This window comes from Symphodus melops (assembly GCF_947650265.1).
Source record: "Symphodus melops genome assembly, chromosome: 1".
NCBI lineage: Eukaryota > Metazoa > Chordata > Actinopteri > Labriformes > Labridae > Symphodus > Symphodus melops.
The window spans coordinates 15,293,231-15,306,206 of record NC_136691.1 but is presented as its reverse complement, the minus strand read 5'-3'; the positions used below and the strand labels follow the sequence as shown (position 1 = coordinate 15,306,206).

Here is a 12,976-nt window from a genome sequence, read left to right as displayed (position 1 = left end):
AGAGCAGCACGCGCCCTAGTCAGCGCACCTCTCTCGCGCCGCTACACAGTGGACGGGAGTCGGTGCTTTTCGCACTTTCCACTCGGATTTACAGCTGATCTTGCCAAGATGAGATTTGTTTTTGTTTTTGCCGCGGTTGTTGGTCTCTTGACAGGTAGGTTGAAGAAGTCGTAGTTTTCTTCTTGCAGAGTGTTTTAAGTTTGAAAGCGCAGTTCAGCACCATGGACAGAGACACCGACTGCTCTTTCACTTTTATTAATGCGATATGTCTCGTCGTGCCATTTTACTGAATTATACTTTTCTTTCTCTTACAGAAAACCTAGCGCTTCCAGTTGGAAAAGAGGGACAAAGAGAAGATGTGGTATGCTTTTTTTATGCCGTTTAATATCAAGTTTTAAAACAACAGATGTGCAGGAATTGAAAGCAACAAAAGGCGATGTATACATATTTAGGTCTTGTGTTTATTTCAGGTAACACGATGCCTGGTCGAAGTCCTTTCCAAAGCTCTCTCCAAGCCGGACTCCCAGCTGGATCAGGACTGCAAAGACATCATCCAAGCAGGTTAATAACACGAGCAGATTTTTTCACTGGCATGGAGACCATAAACAGGCTAAATCTATAAATTGGGGATATTGTGGATTCTGAGCTGTCAGGTCATGCAGATTCTAGCTGATTCACACATTTAAAGAAATGTAATGTTTGGCAGCGAGCTCGTAAAATAAGGAGCCTGGAGATAATGGGATCATTTTCATTTTTATGTCTCCTCTTCATAGAGACACCTTTACTTCTCAAATTTTATCTTAGCTAAAAATAAACACTTAATAATAAAACTTTAAACAAACAGAGTAAAAGCTATATTCAATCAGAAACTCCATCATAGGTTGTCTTTAAGAACTATATATTATGAATCATTATAGCATCTTTGATAATTTCTGTGTTCTGTCACAGGGGTTAAACATGCACCACTGGACAAGAAGACTGCCGAGGATGTCAAAGGTCAACCTGAGGTTCCTGGGGAGAAAGGAGCCGATGTGAAAGAAATCGAGGCTCTCCTAAAAACCATGGACGAGAAAAGAGAAACCCCCGAAGATGAGCGGAGCCAAGAATCCTGGAGCTTTGGTGACGAGAAGGAGAAGAGACACGATAATGCAGAAGAAGAAGAACCAGAACGGGAGAAGAGGAGCGGCTGGAGGCCCGGGAGGCACCACCAGAGGAAACACAAACGAGGGGAAGAAGAAGAGGATGACGGGGAGCGCAGTCAGGAGAGTTGGGGTTTGGAAAAGCGATCGGAAGATGAAGAAGAAGAAGGCGAAGACAAAGAGAAGAGGAACTGGAGGCCTGGAAGACACCACCAGAGGAAACACAAACGAGACGAGGAACCTGTCGGAGATGAAAGGGAGGAGCCAGAGGAGGAACGCAGCCAAGAGTCCTGGGATGTAGACAAAAGACACGGTGATGAAGATGAGGAGGAGAGAGACAAGCGTAAATGGAGGCCACTTCGTCGCTACTACTACAAGAAGCAAAGCAAACGGGGAGACGAGGGGGAGGATGATGGAGAACGCAGCCAGGAATCATGGGGTCTAGATAAGAGGGACTGGAGGGCTGGCAGGTACCACCAGAGGAGACACAAACGCGATGAGGAACTCTCAGAGGAAGCCAGAGAAGAACCTGAAGAAGAGCGCAGCCAGGAATCTTGGGGATTAGACAAGAGAGACTGGAGAGCCGGTAGACACCACCAGAGGAGACACAAACGTGATGAAGAGCTATCTGAAGAAGCACGGGAGGAGCCGGAAGAGGAGCGTAGCCAGGAATCTTGGGGATTAGACAAGAGAGACTGGAGAGCCGGTAGACACCACCAGAGGAGACACAAACGTGATGAGGAACTTGCAGAGGAAGCACAAGAGGAGCCAGAAGAGGAGCGTAGCCAGGAATCTTGGGGATTAGACAAGAGAGACTGGAGAGCCGGTAGACACCATCAAAGAAGACACAAACGTGATGAAGAACTTTCCGAGGAAGCACGGGAGGAGCCAGAAGAAGAGAGCAGCCAGGAATCTTGGGGATTAGACAAGAGAGACTGGAGAGCCGGTAGACACCACCAAAGAAGACACAAACGTGACGAAGAGCTATCTGAAGAAGCACGGGAGGAGCCAGAAGAAGAGCGCAGCCAGGAATATTGGGATTTTGATACTGGGAGAGACAAGAGAGAATGGAAGGCCGGCAGGTTTCACCAGAGGAGACACAAACGCGATGAAGAACTTTCAGAAGAAGCCAGGGAAGTGCCAGATGAGGAACGCAGCCAGGAATATTGGGATTTTGACACTGGAAGGGATAAGAGAGAATGGAGGACTGGAAGGCACCATCAAAGGAGACACAAGCGTGATGAAGAGCTATCTGAAGAAGTACGAGAGGAGCCAGAAGAAGAGCGCAGCCAGGAATCATGGGGACTGGACAAAAGACACGGAAAAGATGAGGAAGACACACTGAGGTACTTTCATCATATCTTTAAATATCTGCTCTTTAATTCCGTTTGCCGATACTCATACTGTATACCCTGCAGCACAAAGAACTTGAGAGTTTAAAAATGTATGTGTCCAATAGACAGGGATCCAAGCTTTTACCAGAAATAACCACAATGCTTGAGCTTGCTGCATGTGCTGCGAAAAAAGGTTGGTTAGGACAGGATGTAACTGAGTCTGTTTTTTCAGGTATCTGGCAGAAAAGCGCAATCCCTGGATTTTCAGAAGCTACTACCATCCTGCTTGGTTTAAAAGAGATTCAGATGAACACGCTGCCACCTCAAACAAAGTAGGAATTGTGTAATCACACACACACACACACACACACACACAAAATGTTGTAGCTGTAGTTTGTGGCTTAACACATTAAACTTAACATGTAGATTTGGTAAATATTTTTGAAATCCAGAAATCCGGGACTTTTTTTTAGCCAATTAACAGTTTTAGGATGGATGTGTATAGATCACTAAAAAGCATACTGAACTTTCATCCAGTTTCAATTCTATTTTTATTGTAATATTAACTGAAGATTTTGAAAACCTATTTTGACCGATACATTTTACACTTTTTACATACAATCGGATTCTGCCTTTGATCTGTTCAGATGAATGAACTGGCCAAGCTGCTGAGTTATAAGATCAACCAGCTGTCCAACCAAGAGGAGGCAAAGAGAAGCACGCAGCAGAAACTCACTGCACAGGAGGTAAACACTGCCCTCACTCCCTGCACAAATAACAGACCGTGTGAGGATGGGTTAACTGTTGTATTCACTGTGTTAGATCTCTAACTAGACCACAAAACTCAAGTATAGAAATACATCTTTACCTTAAATGAATGCTGCAGTTATGTGATACTTTGTAGGTAAGAAACCAGGATTCAGGTAAAACTTTTAATTTGTAAATATATTTCACAAGTTAAAGCTCTTTACATGCTGTAAAAACACATTTGCTTGTGTTTGAAAACATATATATTCAGTTGACCCTGTAAGGCCATGAAGCAGATCCAGGGCCTCCAACAGTCCGTGTCACTCGGGGGGAGCAGCCGTGCTCATTATAGAAATCTTTTGGACATGTCAGGAGATTAGCCTTCAGAACTAGAGAGCATCAGTGAATATGCATCTGTGCAAATGCACATCAAGATCTTTCCCCCATGAGCATCTCCCGAATACCGAGAAAATGCAACCAGTATATTTATGAGCGCTGACCCTTTACTCAACTCTGCTGCACACACAAGTAATTTTTATTGCCCCCCCACCCTTTTTTTTATTTGAACCCCTTTCATTACTTGTTCTCTCAGCCTGTTTATATTTGCACTTTTCATGCTGGTCTTTTATATCTCCCGCACTAATCACGCCAAGAACTTTACAAATACCACCACATTGAGCAATCAAAATCATAATTTTCCAAGTAAAATGAGAGCTACAGCCTTCAGAGACCTCCTTATCTTGTAATATACCTTGAAGCAAAACGAAAAAAAACACTAATCAGAGTAGGGGGAGGCATTCTGCAGCACAACTTGAGGGATAATATGGAAATGTTTAACCTAAATCATCTGTTAAGCATTACTCAAAGTTGGGAGCAGGCTTTGGGGAAATAGGCCCAATGTGGACAGATAGTGTTGAGTTGCTGACATTTTCATGTTTTTCAGGAGAAAGAGCTGGAAAACCTCGCAACGATGGACATGGAGCTGCAGAAAATTGCCGCAAAGCTGCATGACAACAGATCGTAATGCAGCGTTTCATTTCATCGGCAGTGGATAAATACTGCTGTCTAACTGTATGTCCGCCATATTAGTGTTCTTACAGTGTTAAAAAAAGACAAAAATATATAAGACAAAGAACCCTGGAGCCTTGCTAAAAATATTTTATCAACCTGTTCAATGTTTTTGTGATATTTTGATGTCATCAAATTAATCCGCATGGGAATGGTTTTGATGTTTATACAGTATATACATATATATATAAATGTAAGAGAATCTATTGAAATCATATACAGCTGAAGCAAATGATTCTAAATATTGTCTTCTGAAGAGTTTGTTCAGTTTGCACTCAATAAAAGAAATTCTGGGACCAATCGAATCTCTGAAAAGATTTCTTGATGAAAACAGAAGATCATACATCATCCTCTCTTGGACTGCCTTTTTATTCTGTGCAGATACAGATGTAACCCACACAACACTCATAACAAATGGCACTTTGTATGGAAACATAAAAAAAAAAAAAAAAAGTGATAACCAAGAAGCTGGAGAGCATTAACTGAAAAAAATATCTTACCTGTTGGTAAGGCATGAAACATAAACCTGCCAAATACTATAAACCCAACAGTTCCTTATAAACAGACTCACACTGAGCTCATACAGCCTGGACTGGCTTACATTTAACTCTCCAGCATTACCTACAGTCTGCACTGATCTGTATACACACGCCGGGAGAAAGTTTGCTGATGAATGCAAACCAGACACTCTGTCTGCTCTATTCCAGATGTGTCAGATCAAATCTGTTATATCAGAGAAGTCTATGCTGGAGGAAAAAAAAAAACCCTGCAATGTGCCCTCTGAATATTCTTCACGCGTTTATCCTTCTGTGTCCGTCAGTTTTGGTCTCTTGTGCGCTGGTTCCTCAGCTTGCTGGGAGCTTGCAGGTTTGGTGCGCTCCATGGCAGCTGTTGTTCCTGAGAGGACGTAGCCCCCACCCCCGCTCATCAGCAGCACAGGATGTGTCCTGTTAGGCAACACCTAGAGACACAGAGTCAGAAGACATTAATCCTACAAGAAGAGCTGGGGGAAATAACACTGTTTTCATGAGGGGGAAGATCTATTTGAGTATGCAATGTAGCTGCTTTCAGGCTGTTAACCTTATAGTTAAAAAAAGTAGAAAACAAAAAAGAAACATGAGCGGCCAGTGAGAGCAGAAAAGTGGGAGTCTGTTATAATACTTCAGGGCCTGAGACACAGAGCTGATGCAGAAGAATGTGGAATATCTGCAACAAAGTTCAACTAATAATGTGGGGCGTATATAAGCGTTTTCAGCGTTTCACATTCATTAAAATGCTTTATTTGAAGCGAAATGTACCAAAACTATCGACAATATTTAATGTCTAATTACTTACTAAACATTTAAGCTTAATTGATCTGCAAGCATACAAAGATGTTAAATATATATATATATACACACTGTATATTATTCCACATATAAATCATTGCTCTAAATGGTTAAGGGAAAACGTTTGCAAAAAGCTGCCAATTAGAGCTGAAACGATTCCTCGAATAATTGGATTACAAAAATTCTTTTTTTTTTGCGTCATCAAAACTTATGGTATGAGCATAAAACACGTGTAATGTAGCTGCAGCTACCTGCTCCTCTCTCTTACACACAGACACTTCAGCGCTAACACGCACACGCGAGCGCGGCGTGCCCCTTTTAACTTTTCAGCACACAGTTGATCCGTGATCCATACGACCCAGTCGGGAACACGTGATCCGGTCAAACGGTCGGCTTTTCTCCGTTCACTCTCTCCGTGTCTGCAGCTAACATAACGATAGCAACGTCCTCACAGTCTGTCATAGACGCGTCTCTGGTCTCTGTAGTCTGTGAGCGCGCTGCAGGAGCAGACAGAGATACGCACACTTTTAATAATGAACAGGCTGATTACATGAAATGTCTGATGTCTTCAAAGCTAAATCAAGACAGAACTTGTTTATGGAATAATAATTTAGCAAATATATATTTAAAGTTTCTCAATTTCCTTATCTGACATAATGATTGATTCTGTGATTGATTCAACAGAACATAATGCTTTCTCAATTAAATGTACTGTAACAGATGTGTAGGCTACACAAAACAGTATTTGCTATTTCAGCCATTAAAACGTGTTTGGCCTGTATTTTTCCATCTACCTGCCGCCTTGACCAGTGAATCAGAAAGTGAATTTGGGACCCTGTCAGTAATATGGTGAGCATCATCAGCAGCTGTAGAGCAGAGGTGGTTGGCTGTAACAAGCAGGCGTTTCCATGGTAACTGCAAAGAAGCAGGTTTGTAGGGACGACCCAAGACGAGTTAAACCTTAATTAAGCAAAAGTATGATTTATTCGATTACTCGATTAATCGACGGGATATTCGATAGAATACTCGATTACTAAAATATTCGATAGCTGCAGCTCTACTGCCAATTATTCATCCTTAAAGTATGGAGAGGACCTTTAGCATTTGTTAGTACGTACTTTCACGGATTTATTCATCTTGATACATTTGTGCATCTATCTTTTAATTGTGTCAGCATCTAAGTGAAATTCTTTTAGGTTTGTAATCGATGTGTAAGAGATCTCATCATCATCATCATCATAGCAGCAGAGTGATATTTGGTTATATTTGGTTTGGAGCCAACTGTCTTCTTCATTCATGCCTTATACAGAGATAGTAGTGAAGAATGTGTGGCCCGTCCTTCTAGCAGAATATAAGGAACACTGTTTAAAAGAAGACTGTCAGTGACTGCAAGTTTCTGGTCAAGCCTGTTGTCAATCATTGGGAAGTCTTGTTCAAGCATTTGTGAGCAATAGTCTGTAATGTATAATATGTTGTTATGTTGTTTGACCACATTTGGCTAGATGAACCTATGATGATCCACAGTCTGTGCCACAATGTTCTCCTTGTTCATTTCACACAGAAACCCCCACCTAACAGCATGCATACAGAACTGTGTGCACGTTCAATAGTCTTTTTTTTTTGCTGACTCTTTCTATGCTTTAAATGCTTCACTGTATGTAGTTGGTAACCCCTGTGTGCAGTTTGCTGGGACACTTTGGCTTGAACAGCTGCATGACGCATCTGACAACACCACGTGTGAGAAAGGTGAAAGCGTGCGAAGGCAGAAAGGCTTTTGGCAATTAAACCAGTAAACAAATGACCAGAAGAAGACTGACATAAAAAGTGAACTGACCTCCAGGTAACTGCAGAGGTGATCATTCATTCTATTGTGCGTTCATTGATGTGAACAATCCTTTTTTAGAGGATACCGTAAAAGAAGTCCAACCAAAAGCGTGTGATGCAGCGCCAAGTTCAAATGTTACCTGATAGCGTCTGAGCCAGGTGTCTGTGAGGCTGATGTTTATCGCACCGCCTTGCTCCTTGAGTTTTGTGTAGCACTCGATCAGAGGCTGCAGAAGTGAAGGTGGGAGAGAAGAACACAGACACATTCAAACGAAGCCTTCAGAGTCAATGAGTCCAGACACACACACACACTGATCTTTTCAACCGAGTGTGTTGAGCTCTGGGACATGGCAGGCATTTCAACTCCTCGGCAGTGCCAGGGATGTTGGCTGTAGTAATGTAATAAAAACATTGCCCAATGAACCTTAAAGCAATAAAAAAAAAAAATCCCACACGTGTGCTGTGGGGGGGGGGGGAAAACTGAAAAGGGCTCTTTCTCCGAGGGCTAATAATCCTCATTCATCGTGACACACTGACAGTGCTGCTGTGTGGTAACTACCACTGATGATCTTACCTCTTTGTATTGGGAGTACACTACAAAAGGGCGGGAGGGGGAGAGGAACTTGAGCAGGCCCATTAACACTGGACACGGGTGAAAGCGACTGGCTATGACCAACCTGCAAGAAGGAAACAAACACATGATCCAGCAAACCTGTCCTTTACGGAACACACTGTAAAACACACACTTTATTATTGGATACGAGTAGGTCGGCAGTGTAGAAATGTTGTTTATAAGGGCTTTTCTCTGAGTTATGCTTTGTAGGCTTATGGATTTAGTACTTATTATAGACAACCATTTCCTATTTTATGTAGCTGGATGAGAGGCAGTAAAAGAGGATGATTTAGGACAGCGTGACAGACTGTGCTCTAGCTACCATGGTGTGGTGACGACTCTGAGGAAAGTCAATAGGCTAACAAGATCAATACTTCTAGCTTGCATGACACCCTTGCACCAAAGCTATAAAACCAACTCTTCATTTTATATGGCAGGAAACTGCAGAGCAATCACACTGTTCACCGTGTCGTGGTTTGTGAGCTGCTCATGCGAGTGTGAGCGCGTAGGATGGAACATTATTCATCACGCCTTTCATTGACAGACTAAACAATACTTTCATCAGGAATCTTTTTTTTTTCTTTTCTTTTTTTCCCCATGCCCGTAGGTCGATTTTTAATCACTGTTACTCATTACCGGGTGTGATCCAGAACTGATGAAACAGAGGCGGAAGAAGAAGAAGAAGAGAGAAGATGCTGAAATGAGCAGAGTAGTGCACAGACTCCGAAATCAGTGAAGCAGAAACAAACAAACAAAAACATTTTGACACCAACCCGTCAGCGTTCCTGCCTTCCAGCAGTGCAGCAACGGATGCCAGCTTCTTCCATTTCTCCTCCTGCTTCACCTTTCTTTCCTGAGCCTACAAAAACCACAAAGGCCAAACACTGTGCTTTTCAGATCCAATGTTGATAATACAAATATATTTGTGTGAGGACATGAAAACCATGTATTTTGGTGCGGTTAGTAAATACTTGACGTACTTTGGCTTCTCGACGTTTCTCCTGCTCGTCTTTCTCCTTGTCGTCGACTCCAGCAGCGGCACTGTTTGTCTCCATGCTCTGCTCCTCTGGACTCCCCTGCTGCTCTTCCTGAGGCTGGTTTTTCTTCGTCTCTGCAGCCAGGTTAGACTTTGAATCTGTTGTGTTACAGAGAGAGAGAGAGAAAAAAAAAAGTCTTAATCAGTGGACTGCTGAAGAGTGAATGAAAACCAAAAGGAAAACATAGAAATCACATTCTAACATTTTAAGCAGGAGTTTGTTTGCTTTTAGAAAAATTCTTGGCCTACCAGCACTCGGATCTTTGGCAGCAGTGGGCAGAGTTCCTGTTAGCAGAGCGTTGACGCGGCAGATGGGGAAATCATGCAGCATATCGTGGAAATGTGTCGGGAAGCCAAAGCTCTCCACACCAGCGCGGAGAGGCTCACCTCCTGGGTACATTTGGATCACTGAGCCATACCCTGGATAAGAAGGAAATATTGTTTATAGAGAAAACAAATTCTCTGTACAGACTGAAGAGAAATCTGTTCGGTCAAGTTCACGGGACTGACTGACTGACCCCCCATTCGTTCCATGACGGCTCCCAGCACAAGGCCAGCACATGTCTCAAACACCAACACTTTACTGCCAGCGTGGATGTTTGCCAGAGTCAGCATCTGGGCGAGCGTGTCATAGCGCAGGTGGCTGAAACACATGAAAAAAAACCCCCCACATACATTCATCTCATTCTGCACACTAAAAGACATTTCTCACACATTCTGTCAAACCACCTGCTGACTCACCAGATCTTCCCTGGTTCCCGGCCATGGTACATCATAGCCAGGATGCGACAGGACGGCTTAAGAATCGTCACAGTGTTTTCATACCTGGAGGAACAGAAGACAGGAACAGGTGATAACACTATCTGATCCAGAAACAGATTTGCATGTGTCATCAGAAGTGGCTCACTTCTTCTTTTTCTTCTTGATGTACTTATCCTGGGCATATTCCGTCTTATCTCGGAATGTTGAGCTGTTCTCTATAAGCTGCTGAATGATTTCCTGCGGAGCACACGGACATACAGCCTCAAGAATCTCTCAAATTGTACTTCCAACATTTTATCTCACCATTTAAAAAGATAAGGTCCCCATGACAAGACAAAAACCAAACAATGCATCATTGGCAGATTTGTCTCCGCTATTCTATTTCCCTGTCCTGCCAGAGCCAAACTTCATCTGGAAATCTTTATTGATTTGTTGAAAACAAATCAAATGACATTTTTAAGGACTCATTCAATAAAAAAAAAGCAGTATTTACAGTAATAACTCTCAAGAGTGAATTATGTTATTTGCATAGACTTTTTTTTAAGCAGTCTTCTCCCATTGTTTGTTTTGACCTTTATGGATTTTGATAACAACAACAAGCAGATCCAGCATATGGCTGTAGAATGATATATTCTCATGTATGTATGTAATTGTGAGGTTACTGGTACCTGGCCCTTCAGACCTTGCTCTTTGAGTGCTTCTATATCATCTCTGGTCAGTTTCTGAGATTTTCCATCATCTACAATGTTTCTGTTATCTGTGCCCACCTCCTTTGCATCTGGGAAACACACACACACACACACACACACACACACACACACACACACACGTTATCATAACTGCCTCCCGTAAACAAACACAAGTTGTAGATCACATACAGCAGAAGAGATATGGGCATGAAAAGTGTCAAACATGAATGAGACAGGTGTGTGTGTGTGTGTGTGTGTGTGTGTGTGTGTGTTGTAGCAGGTTACACACCGGTAGAGCTCACTGAGTCTTTGGGCTTCTGCAGCTTCAGAGCTCCTGACACGATCTCAAACGTGGTGCTGTACAAGTTACCCACAGCATTATCCAAGAAGAACCACTGCTTCTCAAAAATCACCTTTCTGTGAGAGATACAGACAAAACAAACAGTGTAATAATATCCATAAAAAACAATAATATTCAATGGAAAGCTTTTTTTTAGAGCGGTCTAAAAATCTTAAAGCACTGTTGTGTGATCATGTTATAAACACGCTTCAGTATATGTGCCAAGATGCTTGTTGATGACGTGTTAACAGCATCTCTTCATATATTTTATCATATATTATTTGAGTGACTTCAGGTGTAGCTTAGCCCAATAATTTAAGACAAATTAAATACGTGCTTCAGTGGAGACAGATAATATGTGTAAGTCAACTTACTTTTTCGGTTGAATTTGTACAGCTTTGAAGATATCTCCTCGTTTCAACACAACGTAATCACCCTCTTTGATTTTGTACGCAGAATCATCATCTCCGTTATCCGCCATAACAACACTGATGAAACAGCTCACCGGAAAACTAAGAGCTGACTGTCACCTGAGGAGTATTACACGGTGTCTCTGTCTGTCAAGGCACGGTTTAAAAAAAAAGGCACTAAATCACCCTGAAGTCAAAGCAAAACACCACAAATGACTATTCCCACGTGTTAGCTTTCATTTCCTTAGCTCACAGGAAGACTAAACGATGGTAGATGTTGTCGCTCGCGTTTCGCTACAACGTAATTGATTGTGATTGGCCAGAATCTGCATCGATGATCTCACCAGCCAATAGACGCGAATTGCGGTGACTAGGCTGAAACGTAGATTTAAGAATAATCGATATAAGGGAAGTTTTCTTAAATGGTAATTTTACAATCTAGGAGCTTTAATGCTACTTGATTTCCACACAAATAATATAATTTTCATTAGAACAAATCACTTTTTAAGGAAAAATGGGTCCAAAACAGCAACTTTGTTAATTTCTCAGCTGATTATGAGAAAGTGAATTTACTCACACACACTGGGTCCTTACAGGTATTTGATATTCCAGTACCTGCAAGGGGATATTGTGTAGTATGTGATGCATTTCCTTTTATTTTTGACCATTGTATGATAGCAATGCTGTTTTTCTGAACAGCTTTAACATAAAGAACAACAGACGTTATTTGATTTATTGCCCTGCAAGTCCTCATAGCAATCACTTTGAACAAAGTATACAGAAATGCTGTTTGAATCTGGTATGTTTCTGTATTTATTCTATAAATGTATCTATGTTGTGTTTTTCTGGAATGAGTCCTCCATGATACAGTGTCCAGAAAATGTGGGCTTTTAAAATGGTAAAAGGAAGGTTTATGACATCAACATTGTCCAGAACAGACTTAAAAGTGGCAGAAACTAGTCTCTTTTTAGATTAAAGACAAATGCAGGATTTGATTCTGAAATAAATTCCGGTTTCTAAGTGGCATCAATAAAGATACATGAAGGTCAAAACACAATCTGTTTACCCTGAGTAGTTAAGGTTGAAAGCAGGTTCAGTAGTTAATGGATTTTGCATTTTTAAAACAAATGCAAAACGCTATGATAGTGAAGTTTAATCATGTTCAAAAGTAGAATATCAACTCTTATTCGATTATACACATTCTGGATTTTAGCCATATTTTTATACAGTTATATAAAAGACATTTTAAAACAGCTTGCCTTGCAACATGGTAGCTGACAATGCTGGATTACATTCCCACACAATTAACATTTTTTAGTGTTCAAACATAGCAGATGTGTAACTACGTCATCACCCAGCCTGGTTCGTGCATTTTATTTCCCAGCATGGGGCCTCAATCTGGTCTTTTATAACTGCTTTTTAAATCGGTCTGCCAACTCCACCTGCCCACCACTCGTGCACAGCAGTGTAGCAGTGAGGCCGCTGAAAGAGCTTTCTACACTGCTCAGGAAAAAAACAAGATATGGTTGAAATGGAATACATTTAGCAAGCTGGGAGAGAACACCAGTAAGTGAAAAGTCTCGCCTAGCTTTCAACTGACCCAACTACATGTAGGCAGCAAGTCTTAAGTAACAACAGTCCCAACTTAAAGACCTTATGGCCTATGTATGTAAGACCCTATGCATA

General features: G+C 41.7%; 2 protein-coding genes across 2 annotated transcripts; one reads left to right on the top strand and one right to left on the bottom strand.

The window, feature by feature from the left end:
• Window positions 1–4,696, top strand: chgb (chromogranin B). Its single transcript, XM_079348408.1, has 7 exons — window positions 1–154; window positions 315–361; window positions 471–561; window positions 949–2,485; window positions 2,706–2,805; window positions 3,121–3,219; window positions 4,164–4,696. The coding sequence occupies exons 1-7, from the start codon at window positions 109–111 to the stop codon at window positions 4,242–4,244; spliced, it is 2,001 nt and encodes a 666-aa protein (XP_079204534.1). The 5' UTR covers window positions 1–108; the 3' UTR covers window positions 4,245–4,696.
• Window positions 4,594–11,602, bottom strand: trmt6 (tRNA methyltransferase 6 non-catalytic subunit). The gene is made up of 12 exons (XM_079348419.1): window positions 11,255–11,602; window positions 10,830–10,957; window positions 10,520–10,629; window positions 9,997–10,088; window positions 9,831–9,914; window positions 9,608–9,732; window positions 9,339–9,509; window positions 9,034–9,188; window positions 8,827–8,912; window positions 8,015–8,117; window positions 7,581–7,667; window positions 4,594–5,249 (listed from the first exon to the last, which is right to left on the bottom strand). The coding sequence occupies exons 1-12, from the start codon at window positions 11,359–11,361 to the stop codon at window positions 5,088–5,090; spliced, it is 1,410 nt and encodes a 469-aa protein (XP_079204545.1). The 5' UTR covers window positions 11,362–11,602; the 3' UTR covers window positions 4,594–5,087.
• Between the last annotated feature and the right edge of the window lie 1,374 nt (window positions 11,603–12,976).